This window comes from Bombus affinis, chromosome 4 (assembly GCF_024516045.1).
Source record: "Bombus affinis isolate iyBomAffi1 chromosome 4, iyBomAffi1.2, whole genome shotgun sequence".
Lineage (NCBI taxonomy): Eukaryota > Metazoa > Arthropoda > Insecta > Hymenoptera > Apidae > Bombus > Bombus affinis.
In genome coordinates, this window is record NC_066347.1 from 2,447,752 (window position 1) to 2,473,793 (window position 26,042).

General features: G+C 30.8%; 2 protein-coding genes across 6 annotated transcripts; both read right to left on the reverse strand.

Annotated features, from left to right (window-relative positions):
* Window positions 1-2,499: 2,499 nt before the first annotated feature.
* Window positions 2,500-13,717, reverse strand: LOC126915912 (alpha-tocopherol transfer protein-like). Of its 2 annotated transcripts, none has more exons than XM_050721061.1 (5): window positions 13,561-13,717; window positions 5,758-5,896; window positions 5,124-5,283; window positions 3,840-4,309; window positions 2,500-3,209 (listed from the first exon to the last, which is right to left on the reverse strand). In XM_050721061.1, the coding sequence occupies exons 2-5, from the start codon at window positions 5,894-5,896 to the stop codon at window positions 3,058-3,060; spliced, it is 921 nt and encodes a 306-aa protein (XP_050577018.1). In that variant the 5' UTR covers window positions 13,561-13,717; the 3' UTR covers window positions 2,500-3,057. The 2 variants fall into 2 exon arrangements, with proteins under 2 accessions (XP_050577018.1, XP_050577019.1); XM_050721062.1 differs by lacking the exon at window positions 13,561-13,717 and adding an exon at window positions 12,587-13,124.
* Window positions 13,718-17,021: 3,304 nt separating this feature from the next.
* On the reverse strand, window positions 17,022-25,693 carry LOC126915910 (uncharacterized). 4 transcript variants are annotated; one of them, XM_050721059.1, is made up of 10 exons: window positions 25,075-25,693; window positions 24,521-24,921; window positions 24,024-24,180; window positions 23,450-23,668; window positions 22,821-23,077; window positions 21,930-22,211; window positions 18,957-18,992; window positions 18,474-18,512; window positions 18,022-18,060; window positions 17,022-17,722 (listed from the first exon to the last, which is right to left on the reverse strand). In XM_050721059.1, exons 1-10 carry the CDS (start codon window positions 25,160-25,162, stop codon window positions 17,582-17,584), a joined length of 1,659 nt encoding a protein of 552 aa, XP_050577016.1. In that variant the 5' UTR covers window positions 25,163-25,693; the 3' UTR covers window positions 17,022-17,581. The 4 variants fall into 4 exon arrangements, with proteins under 4 accessions (XP_050577016.1, XP_050577014.1, XP_050577015.1 ...); XM_050721057.1 differs by having other exon boundaries at window positions 18,022-18,063; XM_050721058.1 differs by having other exon boundaries at window positions 18,474-18,515.
* Window positions 25,694-26,042: the final 349 nt, after the last annotated feature.

The following is a 26,042-nucleotide window of genomic DNA, read 5'->3' on the forward strand; positions in this document are numbered from 1 at the left end:
TAGTCGGTCACTTTCTTTTTTAGTCAATTTTCTTCCCTTTTTTGACTGTCTCTCATCGACGAACGGGCAAAATTAATTGAAATCTCTGGACGAGATTGTAATTCGATGCTTGGACCGACAAAAACTGACAAGTTGGAAAAGGGAATTGTTCGGTGCGGCTATTTCAGTGTTTTCTCAATTTTCATCCTGGAAATCTGCAGTTTCACCGTTGTCCTCGTTTCCATTTTTTCTTTTTCAATTGTTTAAATTTAACGAGCTTCCAGCTTCAAACGCGACAGCGTCACTTTTTCACAAGGGTTTGATGAAACATTTTTGTTCATTCTCTGAAAAATTCCAGAAATTATATTTTCTCTGTTTTCATATCCAATACAAATATATTATTGAATAAAAGGAAAGCTTTCAAGATGTTTTAAAATTTAGACAAATTGGTTTATACTCTGCGAAAGGACAAAGAAGATAAAAAAGAATTGATCTCCATCGTTTTCAGAATTTTATGTATAACAATTTGTGTCTTTTATTTCCGCTACATTGTCACGTACAATACGCAGTAAGAACTGAGAATATATTTTTCCACGTATGATTGATTATAACGAATTATGATTATCCTAACAAATTATTGTACACACGTATATCTTATTTTACTATTTATACAAATCAGTTTAAAAAACGCAATATAATTTGTCAAATTATTTTAAGGTCAATTATAAAATCTATTTTATAATTACATATTTTATTTAAAAATGAAATATATTTATATATTCTTCAACTGTCTATTGTAAACCCGCTATACAATCATGATTAAATAATTCTAAGGTATGAATAATTCTAATAAATCCAACGAAACACGAGTATTAATTAATCGAAATTACTAATTTACATACGCGATTAATTCATACAAACCATAAATCTATGTATAAAGCAGAATCAAAATAAGATATTAATCTGTGTATACTCAATTTCGTCCTTAACTATTTTACAGGATATTGCTACAAATCATATTTAATAAAGTCGTATAAAAGTATAAATTACGTATTCTATACGTATACTACATTCTTACTGGAAATTTACAATCACATATTGCGTGATAGGTTCATATACATATATATTGCTTGTCAATTAGACGAAATATTTTGTAATAATATTTATACAATTGTATTTTATGAGCACACTTAGTTGCGAGTTTCTATATTTGAGTATTTACGTTACTAACAAGTATCGATGTTAACGTGTAAAAGTGAAGAGAAAAGAAATTTTCAATTTAATCGAAAGCTAAATGATTAGAAGAACGGCGGAAAATTAACTTTTTACTCGTTTCAGATATTTAAAATAAATTCTTTCGAATATTCACTAGAGTAAACTTTAAAAAAGGAAGATAAAAGGAAGAAGTCTTTTTTCATTCATTTCTTACGCTATGCTTCGCGTGCGTTGAAACATAAAAGAAAAGTATAGAAACGCTATATCTGTTTCCTAAGTTAACTCCACAATTGAAACCTTACGCGCACGTTTATACTTTATATAAAAACAATATGTATGTATACTATAATAGTATTCCTTTCGTACTAAAATTATGGGGTAATTGTGAGAGAGATATTTCCTCACGTCCATTAGTTTTTAAAGGTATACACATTATCGTACATTGCACATGAACCGAGCCTATTTTCCACAATGTGGGACATGGTGTAGTGTTGAAAAGAAGGTACTTTCAAAAATCGAAAGTACTACGCTCTACGTATGCAGTCTAACCTACTTTCGACGCGGCAATTACAATGAAATAAACGAATTACCCTACGGATAATCACCTGTACAATTATATCGCGTTTGAAACGAAACTCTACGCCTATTTTAATGTTATACTTACAGGATGTCTTTTTCGTAATTTCTCGGAAGAAAAATCATCTACATTATGTGAGTTGATATTAATTACCAGATAAAAATAAATACGTGTAAACTTTACATGTTTCACTTGCGTTTTATTTAAATTTTAATTTTTGTTCGAATAAAATAAATATTATTTATCTTATGTCGCTTTTTCCTGTAGTGAAACGAAGTTAGATTTTCTAAATCATAAGTAGTTATTATATTCATAAATAATTATTGATTTGATAATCTTAAATTCAAAAAAGAATCAAGAAGATATGAAGGAAAAGGTGAAAGCATGGATATACTCCAAAATTTGTCTAACTTTTCAATTAATGTTTACTTTCCTCCGTCTGATTATTCTATTCTTACTATTAAAATAATTACAGCATCGCTTTCCCCATTTCATCACTGATAATCGATGAAACATTAAATCTGTTTTGTTCCAAATGTATAATAAATTTTGCGAATTTCAGGCAAAATCTGTTAGTCTATTTCTATGTACTTCTTTTCAATTGGCTAAATATAATGATAAATGATTCTCTTATTATTTCTAAAAAAATATATTTCCTTATAAATAATAAATCTATGATATAGTCGATATACTTGAAAAAGTTACTACAATTAAGGACTATTGAAACATTTGTATCTAATAAAATAATATTTTATTCATCACATGAAAAAAGATATAGAAAAATATGCAATGTAAGCATCATCAACATTACTTTAAAGCTTTACAACCTGCTCGATAACTGTATGTATATCTCCATTATGTACGAGATCGATATAAACAAAAATTCTATTAAATAGAACTTATTCAACTGCAAAGAACCACATCTATTCTACTATAACTAATACTCAGCTCTCAATTAGATCAATCAATTCCTATTAATAATTTTTCACCGTCGAATTTGTGCAAGAACGACGGTATATCCATCGAAATCTATCAAACGTCTAATGAATCAATTTCTAGTCAGGAAAATCTTTTAGGAGATTCGATATACATATGCATAGACAAATAATTGAAAACTGTATATCGAAAATATACATATTAGTAACATGATGTTTCTTGTTGATGAACGTCATGACGTGGATGCACATATTGTCTCTTCCCTTTCTTCGAACTCATTTTCTTCGTGTTAGCACCAGGATGGTGGTTGGTGAAGTTGTCACGGATCGACAATTGGATGAGTTGTAGGTTTAATCGATCACCAGTTGTCGGAATGATCCATCCAAACCGAACAAATCATCGTGAGTCTTTGGTTTTCCTGGCCGAAGCGCCTCGTTTGCTTTCACTAATTCCTGCTCCGCGAACCAAGGGCCGTATTCTTCTAATTTCTTCACCCAGGTTTCTAAAAAACAAACAAACGATGACTTTTGCTTGATCACTGGAGATCGATAAAATAAATTTAATGATATATTCGACGGTACGATTTATTATCTGACACGTTCACAGACGTGTTTATGTTGAAACGTTGCAACAGGTGTTCCTGTATTGTATACATGAGATAATAGAAAAATGCAGAATAATCCACGTAAAGTGGTATTACATTTTTAGTAAAATATATGGACGTTTTTTATTTGACCTTTCCAGTTTGAGCAATCGTATGAAATATTTAGATCATTTCTCGTAATACCGATTCCACCACGAACCTCTGATCGGGTTGCGTTATTATTCGATAAGTAGAAAAATTTGAAAAGGTTGTTTTCGTTACTAGTAGATAGCGGATACATATACGAATTCCTATGTCTTTATGTAATTAATTAAAATGATAGAAATTATGCAGAAACTTATTTGATCTATGAAACGTTACAATAAATACAATACTTTGGATATTTTGCGTATTTTTGCATATCATGTACGTTCTATTTTCAACCTCCGTTTCATTTATGCAATTTTGAATTATAAATGCATAAATATCCGTAATCTAATTACGAAGCTCTCAGTTGCCATACCCTGAGAAAGATAATTGTCATCGTACCATGAATTGCTTGAATTGGTCCAGCATCGCCGCCGTATTCGGTTGGTAGTATCTCCCTGGGAATATAATCGTACAAAGTCTTCAAATCGCTGTGCATGAAGATTCTATTGCGAATTTTCTCCTTAATGAATGGCTTCACGAAATTGACGATAGTGTCGACCAGCGGGCTAACATTCACCACATGCACCTCCTTTAACTTCACCGGGTAGGCTTCTTGAACACAGACCAGGAACTTCTTCACGATAGCTGGTGTGAATTTTGCGAAATGGGCTGGCGTCGCGACACTGGCATCTAGTACATATACATCTCCAGCCACACCAACTAATTCTTCTTTCAGACGCACATCGCCGATCATCAGAACCAGTTTCATCACTTCGGCTACGTTTGGAGTTGGTAAGTCCTTATCGATTCCTCGCATGATTATCACTCGTCGTCCGTTTTCCGTCAAACCCGCCAATGGAGGCACCTGACTGGGAAGGTAATAGTTTCTTGAAATATATATTTATTTCAAATTATCGCAGCTTTAGAGTTTATAGATCTGATTATACACATTTATAAATCATCGACGCAATATCGAAATATTTCGCTTGGGTAAAAGAAAATTAACCTGGCGAAAGAGCATTATTCGAAGAACTCGGTTTTTTAATTTATCGTTGTTATTATTTTTGATTATCTAATTACAGAATGAATACAATCGAACGAATAATTAAACTAGAATAATTAACTTTCTTCATCTTCCACGTACATGCTTGTTTAATATCAGGCATTTTCGACATTTTTTGAAAAAAGAAGAGCGAAAGCGAGTAACTGGACTAAAATAATTAATTTCTACGAACGCGCACTCAAATACTGGGAGAACAACGTCCTCTTCCCTTTTAATTCTTTCCTACGAAAATCGAGCTTAGCAACGAACAGTCGGGGTTTATTAAAACGAATCAGAACTTTTCTCGTTATACCATGTAAATTTGCCAGCGGAAAGTTTCTTATTTGGCTCACGGTGCGTGTTAATGGTGTCATGGAAATTACCCGTGCTCGTCGAATTAGAAAATTTTCTATTTCAAGGACACAATAACGTTGCTTACACAGTCACAAACCTTCTCAGATCTTCTCAGTTTTTCGAATATCACACGTAATATAGAATAAACTATAACTAAATGAACAAAATGAATAAATTAATACGCAATATATATACGATTATGCGGAAAATTATGAATATCATATAATTATGGAAAGAAGTTGCAACAATATTTCTCAGTAGTTCGTAGCAATGGAAAAAGAGCTTACATAATTTTAGTAATATCTCTCAATTCCGGTCTGGTGATGTCTCGGTTAGTAAAGAACTCCGGAATCGCGGTTCTCATCGTAAAATACATGTCCAGCTTTTTCTTGCACTTTTCCAAGGAAAACTTGGAGCCACGAAGAAACGTCATTAGCCTGTAATCGTCTGAAACGAAAAAAAGATGTCTTCTAAGCAATCATTGAATAATCATGATGTATGTTTACCATGTCGAATGTTTATTCAACATAGTAAAAATATATATGTCATAGTAATTATGTATAAATTATTAACTACTTTAATAAAAATCCACATAACCATCGTAATTAATTATTTTACATTTATGTTACGTTTTGAACTCTATATTTTATTTCTGTTTTAATTCGCTTGCTTCGAATCGATCAGTCGATATTTATCTTTTCTCTTTACATTACATACTTGATAATTAAAATCAAAAACAAGTAGGAGTGTTTCTTCCTTTCTTTTTAATTTTTTATGATTTTTCAATTATATCTTCCGTTTTTCTTTCTACTACTTGGCTCTTTCCATTAAATACGTCTATATTAAATATCGAACTGAGCACAAATCTTCGGATATGTCAATCCATCACGTTAACGAGAAGTATCGTTCGAACGCGATTACCATCGAACTCAGGTAAGTGCGGTTGTTTGGACAGCCATTCTTTGATGACTTCGACGTCTTTGTCACGTGTCGCGACATTTTCGTTCAGCTCCACGCGAATCTGCTTCGACATCTCCTCCGTCGGTTGAATCAGCAACATCTGAAAATCAATTTTGGTTAAAGTGGTACAAACTAATCTAAAGTAATTGTGAAAATTTATGTTTCTAGAATCCACAATCTTGTTTCCCTTATAAGAAGAAAGATCATAATATTAATTCTAATTTTTGCAGACAGTGAAAAATTAATATTTCATACGTTCGAATAAATAATATCCAGGCTTCGTCAAATTTGTAGAATCACGTACCAATACATAAAATTGAAATATCCATTGCGATCGTATTAAACACGAAAGAAGATTATAAAAAATTTTGAACGATAAATATAAATATACGTATACGGAAATAAATAACAATAGCATAATACCTTCTAGTTTTTTGTAAAAATAAATTTTAAATATAAATAAAATCAAAAGGACGTTTGAATAATTGTTAGAAACAACATAAAACGATGATCTTGAATAAAACCACAACGACAAGTAATTAGGTATAACGAATGAGTTTCTAATGCGAGAAAATTCACTCCGATATCGGAAAATGACATAGTTGCTGCTACTCCTTGTTTCTATAATTTCTTATACGCGAGTTTGTTGCAACGTAATCGCACTGCAGTGGCGAAATAATCGATCTTTCTTACATTTTTGCCAAGGAAGTTAATTTATGGCAGATAACTAGATGTGACATCGTATGACAACTTTAAGTATGCTAATTGTGACATCCACCGTAGTCTTGCATGCGAAATGACCACTTGCGCAATTAATTGGAAAATGCATGTGTTTCCTGTACGGTCTCAACATTTTAACATTCAACGAATAATCAACGATGAAAATAATGTAACGAAATAAAAATGAAGGAAAAACGAAGGGATAACATTCCTTAATAATCAATCGAGCAAACCCTACAACTTATTCTAGTGAGCATAATTTGTCCAACAGAAATTCTGAGAACGTGAAACGTTTCATCGTTTAACTCTTCATCGAGACACCATATAATCTCATATATATTGTAAAGCCATGATATAAATATCATGTTTGGTAGAATAGTTGAAACGAGAAGGAAATCATCGTTCGGATGGCATACGTATATATAATAAACGTGATATTCTTCCCGTGGTACTGTTGCACGTGCAACAGGCAATGCACGCTGTAACGAGTTACGCAAATACTCGACATACACATCGTTCTTATGCGAGAAATTAATGTTGACCAGAAGCGGCTTGCCTAACGCTAAACTTTCTCTACCTCGTCACGGTTGACCGAAAGCAATCCGCGTGTTTCACTATTTCTTCTGAGAAAAAAAAAGTGATCGACAGCACTCGCTATTTGTTCCTCTGCTTCTTCTTCATCCTCTTTCATCAACTTACTCTGGATTAATTTCAAATTGAAGTCACGCGTGATCTTTGCGCAGCGTGTTATGAATATGAATTTGTTCGCCGTGCTACTTTGTAGGTAGATAGATCAACGTACTATGCTATTTCATTGTGAATATTTATTTCTAATTTGATAGCCAATCAAGAACTATGTTATTTAATGGTGAATTTTGAATATTAATTAGGCAACATATTCTTGTTTATTTTTTAAATTATAATAGATTATTAGGAAATTTAATATTGTCGAGGGTTATTTTAAAATTAACTACACATTATTTTATTTAATCTGCTCGTTCCCATGATCATGTGACTACATATTTAGGTCCCGTGAAATAGAATGTTATTTTCATTAAGATCTATGTAATGTAAATATCGTACTAATTTAAGAAAAGAAAAGAGAAATAAATTTGAATAAATTATGAAAATTTATGTATACAGATGACTGATGTAAATGATTCTAAGAAACGTGAATGTTTCAGAATATTCGTAAACGAATAACTATAAAGAAAAAAGGATATTAAGTAACGATATATGTAAATGTTTTTATTAAGATAGTTGACCACGGGTTTAGTTGTTTGATAATTGTAACTCGAAATATATAATCAAAATTATCAGTGGAACGTTGTTTGCCTACTAAGGACATATCTTAGATTATGGAAAGCGATTAGAAATCAGTGAAATTAATTATCAAATAATATTCATATAAATCCAATCAAGTTCCTTTTGTAAGATCATGAGACGGAAAAATAAAATATAATAATAAGATATTCGTGTAAATATGTTATAGAAGTATTAAATTAAAATATAACTATTACTGTAAAATAAGAGAAAAAAAAGCGTCTGTGACTCTCAATGCTATTTATCCATAAATATATTCGTAATTTGTTTTTGCTACATTTCTTTGAAATAGGGCATTGTGAATAAAATCACCAAAATTTTATTTTATCAAATTTAATTTAAAGAATTTCATTTTTCATTTAAAAACATGATATATTAAAAATCGATTGCTTCTATTGTTCAATTAAATAAAATAAAATGATAAGGAAATGAATCAACTGACAAAAACGTTGCAGAAATAAATACGTCTTTGCTTATGTATCAATGAATTACTTAAAGCTATTTTTAAAAGCTATTTTTACTCGCAAACAAAGCATTGAACAGTGACAAGAATAAAAATCCTTTTAAATCAATTTATTCGTCACGTTACATTGATACAATGTCACACGTTCAATGATACTATGAAAGGCTAACGATATCTTAGAATCTACAATGGATAAATAAAATGAATAAATAAATAAATAGCAAACAATCCACTCGTTTAAATGTTTAACTTGGAACTTTTTTACCTACTTTCTACATAGGTAAATGTTTAAATAAGAATTCGTGGATTAGTCAATTCTTGTATCATGGTGTTCCTTTAAAACAAAGACTAATACGAAAAATCGCACGTTCTGTACTTCTTATTTATTTCTAAACTGACAATTATATAATTTTCTCTTGCATGATAATAATTTTTAAGGAATTGTTTGATCCATTTTTGAATTTATCATATTAATGTATTTGTTTAAGAAATATTAAATAGAATATTTAGAACGAAATTTATTCAAGTAAATGACAGAAGAACAAAATTACAAGAAAAAGAAATTATAACTGACGTATCATAAATTATAAAATACAACAACATAAAATGTATGTATCGTAATTTTATTAGACAATAACTAGATATTTATTCTTTACGCGCATCGCTGTCGATATGATGGATGATTCTTGATAAATTATCAATAATAGTGTTTCCGTACAAGTTCCACATGAATAGTTTGATTCATATGCCAATGGAAGTATTTCAGTATGAGTCATACAACCGTTTAATAAACGGATAAATAGATATACAAATACTTTTTCTTAACGAGAGCACACTTTCGACGTACATTTACGAAATATGCGTGCGTTAAGAAAGAGGAATTACATAAAAATGAAATAGCTGTGTTTCGAAACCGTGATTCTACGAAATCTATTTCATGAAGTTTATACATGTAAAGTCTTTCACTTTTATTACAATAAAATTAGAAGATATTTATTATAATTGTAATTGTAAATACATATTACGAAAAATTTGCTACCATAAAGATTAACTTTATAAAATTTCTGTCCGTGGAATGTGAATCGCAATGTTTACAAATTTTATCGTTTGTAATCCATTTACTTTTTCCTTTTCAAAACGGTGCATTTTTAACAAATTCGGTTTAATAAATTTTATTTTAGGAAATTTATTCAAGGTTTACTCGCGTTAAAACGTCTGCTTGAAATTTACGTTTACAGAAATTACGTATACGAAACGTTTAAGGAATTTATATTACATTTTTGCTAAAGATTTATTTTAAATTTTGGCATTCTTTCCTAATTTATATTAATGATTTAAATTTGTACCGAGGATTTTGAACATTTTCAAATTTGATATCGAAGAAAATAGACTCCAAATCCTTATTTGCAATATAAACATTCTCTTCTATATTTACGAAATACGCTACGAAGAACCATGAAGACGTTTAATTTATCGTTACCTTGTATTATATACAAACACAATGTAAAATGACATCTGTGCAAATCAGCATGAATACATGTCCCGAGGATAAATTTATTCATTCCATGGAAGCAATTTTCAAATGCATACAAACCATCCATTTATATACAGACGTTATTTATTCTTTATGTAATCAAGTGAAAATACAACAAACATTTACGTTTATCACGAAATATTATCACACCTCTAAATCCAACATTAATCAAACTTCAAACTCTTCAATTTTCAAATCACAAGTCAGATTTAGAAATTTTTTTAAATCGATAGGAAAATTTCTGACACTAATATAAGCGGTGACTTTTAAATAATAAAGATACATAATAGTACGTGTACGTATAGTAATACGTAACAATATACCTAGTAATATATAATAATAGTTAAATATATGTATTATTATTAACTTTTAACAGATAATTTAAATTTGAACTTTGTTGGTATCATGAAGAGATAGCGGTATTTCTAATTTGTATACATTGGTTATATTCAAATACCGTTAGCACAAGTGAACCAAATGTGTCAGGATATTTATATAACGTTTATGTATATTCTAATTCTAATCTAAAAATAATATATTATAATTCTACCTTTATAAAAAATAAACTAAAAATTTTTAATAAAAAGTACTTCCAAAATTTCTTTTAACAAACCAACCTTTTCTAAAATTTGTTACAAAGAATTCAACCAATAATTTAAATTAGTTTGCTAATATCCCATTAGAGAGGCTACTACTACTATGAATAGAAAGGTGAAACTCTGAAAGCTAAATTCACGGTGATTTACATGGTCATCAGAATAGGATCGAACTCACTGGATGATTTAGTGGCATTATAGAAAAACAAGGATTTTTCATTTAAAGAGGCATTGTTGTGCAGTACAAAAACTATGTTACCAAAGACTGTCCTTGATAAAACCTGAAATTGGGTAACGATAGTTGGAAAGGCGAGTCGTGAATGTGGCAAAAAGTATAGAACGTATTGATCATATTCTACTGAGATTTACCGAGTCAACCTCCCGCTTCCTTTTGATCCTTGCTTCGTGGAATATTACAAATGCAAACAATTTTTGTTATAGGAGGCATACTGGTGCAATAACATTTAGCGACTTGGACGAAATTGTTGGTTGAATTTTATAATTCTTATGAAAGTTTAGTTTGTTAAAAAAAATGTTAACAGTTGAAATCTTCTAATGAAAAATGCAAGGATCTAGGTAGTTGCTTAAACGAATGAAAGCTTCAAATCATCAGAAATTTTCGAATAGATGTTTAAACAACGTCGTGGACTACGGTTGCTTGGAAAGAAGAAATGAAAGTTTGAAATTTAAAAATTGGAGATCAATATTGAGATAGTCGAAAACGCAGAGTATGTCGAGAAAGGAAGAAGAAAGTTGCTGAAAATCAGTAAGATCGCTTGTAATAAAATTGAAATATTTCTATAAGCAATATTGTTTGAGAAATGGAAATGGAAACTTTTGGATGTAAATATCGAAAATCTTCGATTCGTCTATATGACCATTTCATCCGTGGAAAAATTAAATGTTAATAAACGACGTTGAGAATTTTACTCTCTTTAATTTTCTTCTTCTCCTTGTCAGTGCATAAATAACCAAGCGAAACAATTACGGCTTCACATATGATCTAATTATAAGACGATAATGATCGGAATAAACGGAACAGGAAGATGATCGACTGGAAAAAGAAACGTACGTCTTCGACATTGGATCGAGATTCGCACAAATACCTGTCTTTTTTTCACTGACATTTATTCTTGTTGAAGTGATCACCACTTCTACGAAAATAGTTCTACGATGAAGGCAGACCATGAACAATAGACAGGTGACGTTGGCTTCGGGGTTTTCAGTTACAAGGTAACACTGCTAGTGTGCGGATCTGGACCAGCTCAAATTGTATTCCTACTTATTATTACACTTCTCTATTAAATTAAATATATATATTTTGTACCTTACACTTTATCCACGCGTTTTTCTCTCTTTATACATCTAGTAACCTCAACAATTCTAAACGATCTTTACATGCAAATGCTTATGTAATCTGGTTACACGTCTGATTGTTTGGGAATTAAAAACGGTAACATGTCGATCGTTTGAGACGCTAATATGAGTTAGATTCGTAACGAAGAACCATTATGGTGCGATGAATTTTGTTTGAGCCAAACGATGCGATGGTGTACGAAGTCAAAGGGAAAGCTTAAAACGTGATTTCGAAACGTGGAAGTTCTGTGCTACGTAAGCGGGAATCGCGATTATCGCAAAACTGCTGAAAATGTAAACTTCACTTTCGCAGAGAAACTACGCTTGCTTTCTCGTGGAACGATTTTGCGATAGGAAACTGAAATTGCTTTTCGATTCGTGCAGCTTTTAAATCTCTAGGCTAGTGTTTCGAAACTTTCGAATTACGTTTTAACTTCCATAGCTTTTTGTTCAAATTACACTCGACTTACGTTCAAAGTATACTCAAGGTACCTACGCTCCACTATATTTTTAAACGTCAAACCACTTTATCATTGGTACAAATTTTGTTATTGTTGTAGAATCTAAGGATATGTTAATATTAACAATTTTGGTATGAACGTATTTTTAGATACAAACACTTTTTAAATTGAAAAATTCTCAACCTTGGCTAATCCTAATTTTTACATAAAGCGCTCGAAACGCATTTGTGATTTTAATTTAGAATTTTAATTGAATTTAGTTTGAATCTTAATAAATGAATCTATTTCACAATTGACTTTTCTACTATTTATTTTTTAATTCACAAATCTTAATTACCTTTGATACCGCAGAAAAAGATCCCAATTCTTTCGTCCTTAATTTAGTTAATTTAATTAATGCAACTCGTAAAGTCCTCAGTATGTTCACTAAACTCACTCTCTGAGGATATAACAACTCATCGACGCTGTCGAAACTACCACTTTAACGAGAGAAAAGCAAAACCTCGAGAATAAGAAACGAGAATCACTTTCACTTTCAATCGACTGTATTTTTAAACTGCTCTTTACGCGATAAACACTGATAGAACTCTCATCTTTCATTCGTCATTTACATTACATTCGTCTTTAACATTAATTTCAAAATCAACTAATAATCTCAATGATCGTTCGATGTCAGTGAAAATCTTAGAAAGGTCAATAAACCATAGCCATAACTCAGATGCAGAACTACTCATTCAAATCGTATATCTTCGCGTCGTAAAAGAACATTAAAAAATGTTAACGTGCTCCATAACATCCAATGTGCTACTGAGAAGCCATACTGATAAACTCCATAAAGTAAAAAGTGAAGATATTACAAGCGTTAGTCTCTAAAATTCACATTTATATAATTTATCTTCAACAAATAACAGTTGGTTATACATATTTTTTTTCTCGAGAAGTCGAATAACAGCTACGTTTCTGATCGTTGAAATTGAAAAATTCGCAAAAGCGACATTAACGCTAGAACCGCTAGAGTACTGAAAACGACCGATTCGTAATTTCTCATAGAAATGTTGTAAATTTGCAACAGTATACATTGTTAGAAATTTGAATGATTTCTTATAAAATATATGAATAAAAGAGCTTGTGTTTCTCATTGCATTATACATTTTTTCCTATTTTCTACGCTTTAATTTCTTTGATATAAGTTCTATACCTTTATCGTCTAACGCCTAAATAAAACGCGTTAATCTGTTTGGCTTCTGAGAGGTCAACTGGCCTCAGTTGGCTTCAAAAAATGGAGGTTCGTAATAGGCTTTGCACCCTTACCTTGTCTAATAGCGACGAAACGTCGATCCTGAAGACAACGGTACAATGGAATCGTGAAGAACAATCGACGACAACGGTGATAACCAAGTACGGCCGGTCACGAAAAGAGAAATGCACGATACTCGTGTGGCGAACCGAAGAGATGGAGAACGGTCGATGGAGTGGGAACGATTACCTCTTGGACCGGTTCTCCTTTATATCGTGTGATGCCCCACTCTCGCTTTTCTCTCCACGAGTCACACAGAACGAAGAAAAGCCGACCACAATCGATACTTGGATGTCCTGCAAGATGGATATGCTGTTAGGAAAATAGAAAAATACCTTCAATTATCCTCCATTTTTTGGTATTTAGTGTATCAGGTTTAAAAATCCTCTTCTTTCGTTCGTTATGAAAATACAATAAGATTCTGTTTGTTGGAGAACAAATAATATTAGATTGTGACACATCGTTTCTCCTGGATTAAAGCCATGAACGTGTAAATTTTTACTTTCTCAATAGAGAAGCGGATTAATTTCTTTTGTGTTGTAACTTAATCAATCTTTTTGTGTACAAATTAAAATAATGGACAAACGATTTCTTCTGTTATTTAATTTTTATGTTACGCATTGATATAGTCGGAATTTATTCGTTTTTAATATGATAAGAATTTATTCCCATGAACTTTAATTTTTTATTCTAACTTTTATACTAAATTAAAGGAATTTAATTGGCACGAGGTCAGTTAATCCGACGTTATTTAAAATTTCGTTCAAATAAACGGAGTTTCGGTGCAATTACCTAGATAAATTCTCCTGAATTAATGCAAACGCCGTGGATTCGTTCGGTATAAAGTAAATTTATTTTGTTAACTAAATGTTAGGAACCAAATTAATCCTCCTGAAAGTACTAGCAATTCTAAGTCACTCACAGCGTGAGAAAGAGTAATTCCATTGACATGGAACTGAATATTTTTATCTTAAATAATTTGTACAGTCCTCGTCTTCAGTTTCCCTTTGTTCACTTTGAAATTTTTAGTTTTCTCGTCAATGTATTAAAAATGCATTAATTCTTTTCTTCAATAACGAATACTCTTTTATTCGTTTATAATCAGTTCTCCCATTTTTATAAAATTTACCTCTTTCTTTATAAACATTTCTTGTTATCCCTTTGAATAAACAATCTCCGTTGTACAATAACGCAACAGTTGTTTCTTCAGAAATATGCAAATGTCGGAGTTTCAGCAATCAACTGAATATACAGTTTAATATGCGATCAAACCAGATTTTCTTGGACGTAATAATGTTGGCCGACTAGCTCTTTTTCCAGTTTTTTCTGTTTCCTATACTTACTTTAATATGTATCTACATAGTTAATCTCTTTTTTTTTTCTTACATTGCTTACAGGATTTGTTGACATACGCTATCAAAATTTGAGCGTACCTGATGTATATTAAGCCTCGATAAACCTGATTGCCTTATGTAGATCTAGCACGGAATTTACAAGCGTAACAAAATATAAAAATAAATATCTCGCGGCTGTTGAAATTTGATTTAGTAACCCAGATATATTTTAAAAGTTTTTTCAAAATGTTAATCGAATGAAACGATGGCAATAGCATCGTAAGTAAGAATTGGTTTTTCATTATGGTTTTTCATTATTAATTACCATTAACAGATCATTTCTAACGCATTTTTATGTCAATATGTTATAACAGAATATTAGAAAAAATATTTATCGACGTTAATTACATAGTAATTAGAATTTATTCTTAAAAAATGTTAAATCTATACTATCCTTGTGTTTCACCCTCATATACATAAACATAAGTACAAAATATTATTATTCTTCCTTTTCTTGACGTTGCACTTTGTACACGTTTCAGACGAATTTTCAAAATTCCAATAAACATGTATTTCCTCCGAATGATTATAATAATCGATAATATATCTCACTATCTTTTTTAAAATATTTTTAAATAATACTATATAAAAATACATGTACTATCTGTGTTCTTTTGTTTGTTTGTTCAGTATTTTGTTTAGTATTCCATTCTTATCTATCATTTTATCGTCATAGTATTAGTACCACGTAATTTACATATGCTAATTATTGGTTTTCAAGTAAAAATTAGAAATGATTAATTAGCTGTAAGCTTTTCTTGTTGTAAATGCCGGAAGTTATATTTGTAGACGATTAATAACGTATAATTGCATTATTTATAAAACATATATGAATATTACTTAAGTTGTAGTTACTGAAGTATTATTCTTTTTTCTTAGAATCATTATAATAATAGTAACGTTCTACGATATTGAAAAGATTCTTTATTGAAGAAGATACAGTGTACAGCTAGGAAAATAGTGGCAAATCGGACAAAAACCAAAGATGATCATTTTTCTTATACATCCAAGTAGTAACATCAACGTAAGGTCAGTAAAGCAAAAAACATACGAACGCATGCTAAAGAAATTCTTTAACATTTTTAATACTGATGTAAACTACTTTAAATTTCATTTATAAACGTTCATTTTCATAAAATATTTTTAACATATTTGGAATTAGTAATATTCTTTTTATGATTTAATAAAACAAATATAGTAATTAGAATATCCTAGAAATTTGTGGTTTTCTGCAAATTAAAAAATAGCTAATACGTCGGAAAAAGATATGGAACCCAACGAAATGATTCAATAGTTGAAAAGAAAAAGGAAAGGAAAGTAATGGATAAGGAAAGCAACGTACGAATTTTAGAAACTTGAAATCGAATAATTACGTAATTTAAGACCAGGAAGTAACGTAGCTGCGTGTGGTGCATCGTTTTTTACCCTGATAGTCATCAAAATGGAATGCTTTCGAAATTCAACAGCGCTGTTATGTTACGTTATATATATATGTCCGTTATCCGAATAGTGTTATGGTTTTTTTTACATATTTTACATACTCTTTTAGTGTTATTAGGCTTATACCATGTATTGTGTCCGGAAACACTGAAATGTACGGATGGTGCAATAAATGTCACTACTACTACCAGTGTGCGTTATTAGGTCAATTAGAAATTATTGCTGCAATACACAAATTGTAAACGAAAATAGTCTCGTTATACATTTTAATTTCATGTAATTGGGTTATTGTGTTAATTATATTCAATTTATTTAATTATTACGTTTGCTTGGAAAATAACGATATTTTTTCAGTTTATTCCAATTCACTTTTTCTTCCTCTATTTTTATATTGTATTTTGAAATCCCCAACTAAGTACAAATTATTGGTTGGTAATAAAACTAAAAAACATTTGCTTTAGAAAACAGAATTACGTATATTATATTTTTAATTGCAATCGTAATATTAAGATTTTTCTTTCTGTTTTAATTGATTTGATCCAGAGTTTAAAAATTATATTAAACTTTCTCAAACTATATTTCAAACCCGTCTATTACGAACAATACGTGAAATGAAAGAACGTGTTTTAAAGCACTTTTTTATTTATAAAAGAATTCACAATTTTGATCGTGGCATAAATAATAAAAATACAATTCTTTTAAATCAATCAATTGCTACTTATATATCTTTATTTTATGTTTTGAAATGTTCCATGCTTTGTATATCTTGAAATTTGGAGAAAAATAAAATGCAGGAAAAAAACACACAAATGGAATACAAGAATATCTCAAAATTCAGATTAAATGTTTAAATGTAATAAGGCGATTATTTAATCCATGGACTTTGTTTCTCGTTATTCTTCATGCTTATGTAAAAGACATTCTTATCCGGGAATTGATTACTAACGAAAAATATCTAGCAAAAATATTAGAGAATAAAAGGAGTTTCTCTGGTATGACAACTTAATAAAATTTTTCACCATTCAAGACACTATTTCATATTCAGAATTAAAAATTTACAGCTTCATAAGGAGGAAACAAACTCAGAAATGAGGAAGATTTTAATATTGTTTGTTTTACCCGGAAATTTTTGACGCAGTTTCCATAAAAGAAAATTAAAAATTATCATCGATTATGAGATCAATGTAAAAGATCTTTTTTTTTAGGAGGTAAGGACTAATGCGCCAACCAACGAGACAATTATGCCAAAGATCGTGGTGATCTTCTCCGCAATTTTAAAGTTTGCTGAATTCGTATCTGATTCTGGTGATGCATCCCTTTCCTCGGTCTTTACTGTTTCCTCCTGCAAGCAAGTATTTATGAATGTTTCAGTATATACATATATATATTTCAGTTTCGATTAACAAAATGAATATATCGTAATTCTAAGTAAATCGTTTCTTTTTTTTACTTTAGAGCTGGCAGTGAGATTTAAAAAAAAATAAAAGAAGCGAATACTTAGTTTGAAATGCTATATAAATCATTAAATTGAAAATTAATTGGTTTATTCGTAATATACAATTCATGTAAAGTATTAAATTTGAAATGAATTAAAATTTATATGAAATAAATATAGACTTACAACGAATTTAAATACTTTACCTTGACATTTAAATCGACCACATTTTTAACTACTTCGTTCTGCTGAAAAAAAGAAGATAATATTAATTTGATAATAAGGCTAGGTGAAATAACTAACTACATAACGATTACGTTATTCATTGATAGGATTACAGAAATGTCGTTTATATAATGTCCACGCGACGCTTTTAATTACTCTGATTAATGAACACGGCAATTTCAATTCTATGTCGGGAGAAGTATACTTTTCGCTACTTTAAAGCTAATACGTATCTCCAAAAGAAGCGACTATTAGTTTGCAGTGTTATTCAAATCATCCGAATGAAGATAAATTGATATATTCGCAATATGCAATTTATGTGAAATAAATATTAAATTTGAAATGGATTAAAATTTATATAAGACGAATATCAGATTTCCAACGAATTAAACAACTTCGACTTCCAACGAACATCGAATTGTGTATACTTTACCTTGGTATTTAAGTCGGCAACATTTTTAACAACCTCGTTCTGCTGAAAGGAAGAAAACAGCGTTGATTCAATATTAAAGGTTGGTTATAATTTGAATTATTTTATATAATATTGAGATTATGTTCCATAATAATACGATTGCAAAAGTGACGTTTATATAATGCTCACGCGATGTTTTCAATTGTCCTGATTAATGAAAATGACGATTCTAACTTTATGTCGGATTTTCGTTTCAAAATCGGATTCGAATTAGGCGAATGATGTAGTTTCCTACTTAAAAAAATTATGTAATGGCCGATAACAATGATATTAGGATTTATTATCGTATATCGTGAACGATAATAAAAGAAAATTAATATAACATTGTGCACGCATGACTCAGATCTAGCAGTGAAAGTGCGTATTTTCCTTTCGCAAACTTATTTAATTCACAGCGTAACATACTGGTTAAAGTACTGTTTAGAAGACGAAGTATCGTTTTACCTTAACACTTGGAACTTCAGCTTTGTTACCGTTATCCTGCAACAAAATGTTTATTTTATTGTACAGTGAATTGCAACATTTGATTACCAACAAATACTCTTACGAATGCATAATTATTATAATTATACAATTATAACGTATAATGAATTAGCATTTATCGTAATTTATTTAATCCAGCGACTGGAAAAGTAGAAATAATTTGCTATCTGTATTATTAATACAGCAATGTAACTGATTTACATTACAGCTTGTGTTTGATTTATATTTACAAAGACTAAGACCAATCTAACTAATACTGGCTAATCTTCATTAATTTGTAACTTTGTTCTGAATAAAAGGAGCTTGTAATGATAAATCTAATTAAAAAGAAATCTTTGTCAACTCCTATCTGATATTATTGAGTTATAGTTATATTACAGTACTTTGACTTAGTTAATTTTAATTTATATTTTATGTTTTACGTAATATAAATATATAATTAAAATTATATAGAATGTCTTAAATGCAAAATAAAATGAAATAATTATTAACATTAAATAATCTAACTCAGACTGTCTTCATCATCTATGACCCAACGATGCCAGGTGTTGAGGTGTTATGTAATACTTAATTATAATTAATACATAGCAAATAATTTTGTAAAAATAAAAAAGGAATATATCTGTGTTGTCATAAAAATAACCTTAATAGATGGAAAAATTCCTGTTTCATGTTCTATACTGAATTCCCATTTATCAGTTTATGTTAAGTGGAACATTTACTACGGAATAGCAGTTCAAGAACGTATCCTATTACACGATATAACATGTACCTATCATGCAAATTTATATTGCAAATCAGAGTTTGTTATGAAAAAAAGTATACAAAAAATGACAAGGCGAATTTCAAAGAAAGAATCCTAGTTTTCTTTAGAAAAATAATTCTTCACCATTTAAGGATTTTTTTAATTCTATTTTGTTATATATTAATTACGTCTACACCATGAAAACTACTTATATTATGATAATTAATTTATGACTACGAACTAATTAAATTCCACCGTAGTAATTAATAATTCGTTCGATTTCCAAGTAAACGAGAAAGTTTTTCACAACTACAAATTAACTCAATATTTACATAAATCACGCTTATTTACAATTATGATTATATTAATTATCGTAGCCTACAAGTACGTGACTCAACTTTAACTGTATTCTTTTATTGTTAACGATTGTATTCCATCGACGTCAACCTCGTCCTCGAGGCATATACAGAGATATATACGAGATATAGTTTCAAGTATCAGTCCCTCCGTCATATTACTTTTCCCATTCGTATATTTTTTCGATACGAATCATATTTGATATTCAGCCGGGAATAATATTTAAAAAAGCTGGTAATTTGAAACGTGGGTGTTACGGTTAAAATTACCTTGACAGAAATGTCAAGTTAATAAAGTAACAGGTCATATTTCGTATGTTGAATAAAAATTTGATGAGTAAATGAATTTCCATGTTATTTATTTCTCCATAACGTCATGCCACTTAAAAGTTTTATATCCATGTGTCTATATTATTTCGATTGTCTTCGAATCTAAATATTGTTAAATTATTGTTTTAGTATTATAGCACTTGATACATCTATCTTTCTAGTTTAATACTATACATCTACACCTACGAATTTTTTTATGATTAACAGCTTAACATAGCAATTTATACGATTATTATAAATTAGATTATTATTATATGATCGAAGATCAAAAAATTGAGCGCCATTCACCGATTCGAACGTATCTTTACATACTGTCACATATCGATTGCATACCTGCAGAATGTATGTTAGAAACATTTTTCTGATATATCTTATACCCGGAAAGGTCATGATTAATTTCAGCCTGTGTCAGAATCATGAATTTGAATTACATGTAACAAAATGTCCATACGAAATCGATCCTTTCGTGGAATTCAACATTTGTATTTATATTCTATTATTATGTATATATATTATCCTATGTATTCTATTTTTAAAACATCATTTGACAATTTTTGTCCTCAATTAAGAATTTTTTGACGTAAATATGCAATCGTTTTATTTCGTCCTAACAATTTAACGAAGTTAGATGTATGTAGAAACGCATAAAAGGATATTATACGCTTAAAATAATCTCTGTATTACACGCAATAGTTTTACAAGATACTTCGAGGATCATATTTCAAATAAGATAATATGATGAGCGAAACTATAGGTATTTGACAGAAGCACAAAAAGATTTTCTATTTTCCGTGAATAAGGTATTCTAATTTATTAATCATATTACTAAGTACGTATACAGACATCTAATTTGTCATTGGTTAAATAAAATTTAATTAATCGTTTACACGCTAATTAATTTGTTAGGTTTCGTTTTATTTCATCGAAAAAGCATTGTTTCCGAATATCGAACGAATTCCTATTTTCTGAAATTCATTCACCATCACGGGAATTGTTAATTCGACAAAAGCGAACGTTATTACTACGACTATCATGATATTCCTCTTACTACACTGTTTTCTCAGGTTCAATGCCTAGGTTACTATCGAAGAACGCTATTTATACTCGGAAGTGGTTTGTATCAAGTATTCTTGGACAGTTTGAAACTGTCGTCATACCGGTGAATTCGATTCTAACTTTCAACGAACAGTTCACCTCTGTCTCTATCCTTCATTTATTATTATGTACTATCCTTATCGTTCATTTATGATAAACGAGGTAATAGTCAATGCTACTAATCATACTACTCGTTACTCGTTATCATATTACAGTGTCATCTGTTTCATTTTCTTAAATATTTGATCCTTTGATTATTATTCCGACGCTGATTCTAATGTAACGTATCAATCTCTCGATCTCTAACGTATCAACAAACTAACAACTAGAATTTGTAATATGCTAATATTTCTTGCATAATTTTGCAATAAATTATTTTTGTGCCAGAAAAGATCAACATTGTCTCACCGATTTTTTAGCAGTATCTCGAGACGTTCTTCTCAGCACGGCCACGTTATGTGGTATGATCTTCAACTGAGCAACAGGAGGCGAGTTAGCATCATGTCGACGATTTCTGCAGCCGGAGTCCTGACAGCCATTGGCAATGATATGTTTAACGGCAGTTGGAACGTCCCAAATTGTCATGGCCTCGCGAATCATTTTGGCGGATGGTCCTTGTGCAAAGAATGGTACAGGTTTGCCGTCGTGAGGGCAGGCTCCTATTACCACGAGCAGCGTATCCTGCGATGCCTTTTATCATCATTTTATTAACATTAATCGATGAGAACGAATTTTTAAAACGATATAGAGAAGTAAAACAAAGCAGAATGATTTTAAAATAAAAAATCTAAGAACAAGTGAAAAAGTTGAGATTGTTGTGAATGTAAGTACTTTGAAAAAGTACTCTTCGTTTAATAGTACACTAACGATATTCCAGTACAAGACAGGAAATCCTCGTATATCGTAATTAATCCTGGCAGCAGCGAAAGCGTTAACGAGTTATCCTTGTTAAGGAAATACCAAATGACTTTCTCAACTCGATACCATCCGCTTATCGCGAAAACAAAAATTATTATAGAAAAGAAAAAAAGAGTTCGTTTTCCCTTTCATATCTTTTATCAAGCATAAATTTTTAACCGCGGTAAACATTTTTAAACGAAATTATTACACAAAATACGAGTATTATTTCTGCTATTTTTTCGTACATATGTTGTCTCGAAAAAACTAAGCGTACAATTACTTTTCTGATCTATCCTAGATCATCTGTATTTGATAATAGCAACAGATAAGACATACTATGTACTGGGAAATTAAATTGCATGAATCAAAAGCATTACAGATTCCTGCAAAATTATTTACTTCGCGCTGTAGAAACTCCAATGCTGAATCGAGCTCGCTGGCAGACACCGAAGCAACCAATATGAAACCTTTCTCGTTTTCAACCGACTTTAGCTCCTCGACCATGTCCACGAAATTGGATCGAAGAAGATGCGATTTGCGAGAGGAAATAGGGTCCTCTGAGGCAGCGACGTTTCTACCGAGAGATTCCAGCAACGACCGAAACAGAACGAGTCTTATTTTGGAGAACATATCGAACACGTTCCACGCAGCTTCATCTATATTGTATATAGCGATTGGAAAATATATATATTGCAAAATTGATGCTCAGTCACAACATTTTTTTCATACTGTCAGATTGATGCATACGAGAAAAATTATTTTTTTGAAATTTGATTTTGACAATTAAATTTTCAACCGATTTAAGAAGAAAAAATTTATTATAAATTGCACCCACATATTCAAAAGATTTGTAATTGAAATATGGAAACCTCGTTATTGGTAGCATCGATAATAAAAAATATTTAATAACAAAAAAGTCTTCCTGAAAATAGGGAATATTAGCAATTTGAAAGATTCACATGTTACGTTACACGTTATTAAATATTTTATTAAATACTGTCTTATATTTATACAATTAAAACACTCACCGTCTTCTCGAGCGTTTTGTGGAGGCATCAAAGGAGGGACTCGATCGATCGGTTTTCCTAAGTCGATAATATGCCAGTCACCACGAATTTCCGGCTTCGCTTTATGAATTTCCGGTTTCATGTTAATCTCATCAATTTCGTCGAAGTCTCTTGAGAACCCTACCGATTCTTCGAATCCGAACAACGATGGAATAGTGAAGTTCGCGTTGGATAACGTTCCTGTTTACAAAAAAAATGTTGTTACTAGCAAAAGAATATTGTTGAATAACATAAAATATAAAAATATAAACGAATTATTATTTATGCTGAACATTTCGCTAAACATTTTGCCAAATATTTTTTCTGAAGACATAAAATTTCAAATAAATACATCGAGAGGCAACGAGACTATATTAAAAGGGTGATGTTGCTGCAAACTGACTATTTTTGTTGAAATAAAGCTTATAAGCGCGTTGCGGATAATCATTGGCTTTTCCTCGTTATATCTATATACAATTATTAATTTACATGTATAAAAAGTAACACAATATAAATTTACAAAGTACGGCGTTATATAAATTTTGAAGCTCTAAACCTGTAGTCATTCCCTTAACATCTCGAGTCCAAAGCAACAATGTTACAATGTTTGAACGTAGGAAGTGTTCGCAATCGCGTTTCTTGTCCCTATTGCCAGGAATTAGTGCATCGTCCAAAGAGAATCTTGCCTTGTCTGCTTGGATATTGTTACAACTCTAAAATAAATTTCAATTTTTCAATCAACTCTATCATTGATTTGAACAACACGCTTTTGCTCGCCAATTGTTGTCTTTGGTTTTTCTATTTCATTGACGTTAACTTGAACATTTGATTCCTGAATTAAACGATGTTCGTTATTGCTAATTAGTAAAATTCCCGTATAAAAGACAAAATAAATTGACAAGTTTGTAAACTCGTTCACACAATTTTGCTATACTTGATTTTATCCTATAGAATTCCTCTCATCTCACACATACTCGAAATTTAAGCACGTGATGTGTCCTTGCTTATTTATTTAATTATTTACCGATCCAATTATCGGACAGGAAATCATACCTGAAGCATCCCTTCAACGGAGAAGAGACGCGAAGCCTTGAAACTCTTCCAGAAATCTTCCTGATTTTGGCCCGGATCAGCGATAATCACGACGACGTTCCGTGGAGGAGAACTTGAAATCGTTTCGATAGCCATTGCTTCTTTTACAAAATTAGCGTCCTTGGTTTTCGGGAAACGCGTGTCTCTTTCAATATTCTCCATGGCAAAACCGAATCCTTTCTCGCGCGTCGTATCCGCAGGACTCGTTTGGTCGATGGTCCTCGTTGACAACTTTGTGTCCGAAATTTGCAAGCCTTTGTCGGTACCAGTCACTTCCGTTTTCGTACTGGAGACGTGATCCACCGTAACCTTCTGCTCGGTTTCCGGTGATGATACCACGTTCCAGGTAGTTGGAATATTTGCTAAAAAAGACACGATTTCAGTACAAGATAGCTGTATGAAGTAATTTGGAAATATAATTTTACTGTGTAAAATTGGAGAAAGAAATTCATGTTTGTCGGATGTTTACTATCGACAATGATTATTTTACAAAAGATAAATATTTTGTACGTTACCTGAGCGTTCCGGGTTAAATCCAGAACAAGACAGCGTCATCGACATCGCTGCGCCCAATAAAACCGTCAAGAAATGTTCTTGCAACATTTTGCTTCTTAAAACGAGAGATTTATATTTGATAAAAGCAGTAAGTTGTACATATTATATCCAGCAATAAAACTGATTCGTAATACCAGACGTTGAAACTACAAAGTTTGTCATACCTCGCAAAATTTCAGCAGAAAATACCTCCAACTTGAATAAGAAAATGTAAGATGATGTTCAATTCGATGTATTTCAGACTTTCAAAATATAATATAAACCGTATTTTCAGTTGAAAAATCCACAAACGATGGATATGTCCGTTCGCTTCTAACAAAAGAAAACGTCTATGATCGACGGTTGTAGAATGAACAAAATACGGTGCTCGAGTAAATAAAAGAGTACTGACTTTCGACCAGACGTTTGTTTTTCAAGGCGCTGGAAACGGCTCCTCCACGATTAATAGTTTTTCTTACGCTGTTTATTATTATAATTGTTATTATGATGATATTGTTACGGATACATATTTATTGTCATATTATTTACTTATAACACTCTTCTTCTCCACTGATACTTCTGTTTAAAAAGAAAATTCTCATAAATAAATTTAAAATGTTTAGACATATCGTATTGAAAATATGTTAAATAACATGTACCTACAAATGTATATAAAATAAACATTGTTTTGATGAACATTCATAGATTTGAATAAACTGATATCTAAATAATTCAGACTTAATAATGTGATCAAAACGTAATACATTAGACCATCTTTGCAGCTTTTTGATATAATATTTCCAAGTACATGCGCATGTATGTAATTTACTTAGAATTAATCTTCGCTCCGCTTCCGGCATTGATGTCTCTGAAATTTCTTCTTTAGACGGTGGAACATAATTCACAGGAAAGATATACATATTTCAAATTGTTTGAAACAATTCATATT

Excerpts from the sequence above, each read along its gene's own strand:
- LOC126915912 (XM_050721061.1), bottom strand. The coding sequence starts at position 5,896 with ATGTTGCTGATTCAACCGACGGAGGAGATGTCGAAGCAGATTCGCGTG. Across the intron at positions 5,284-5,757 it reads GCACTTACCTGAGTTCGATG|ACGATTACAGGCTAATGACG; the intron begins GTAATCGCGTTC and ends TTTTCGTTTCAG. Across the intron at positions 3,210-3,839 it reads ACCAATTCAAGCAATTCATG|AAACCTGGGTGAAGAAATTA; the intron begins GTACGATGACAA and ends TTTGTTTTTTAG.
- LOC126915910 (XM_050721056.1), bottom strand. The coding sequence starts at position 25,162 with ATGTTGCAAGAACATTTCTTGACGGTTTTATTGGGCGCAGCGATGTCG. Across the intron at positions 24,181-24,520 it reads CCGTTGAAGGGATGCTTCAG|AGTTGTAACAATATCCAAGC; the intron begins GTATGATTTCCT and ends AATTTATTTTAG. Across the intron at positions 18,064-18,473 it reads TTGCCGACTTAAATACCAAG|CAGAACGAAGTAGTTAAAAA; the intron begins GTAAAGTATACA and ends TCTTTTTTTCAG.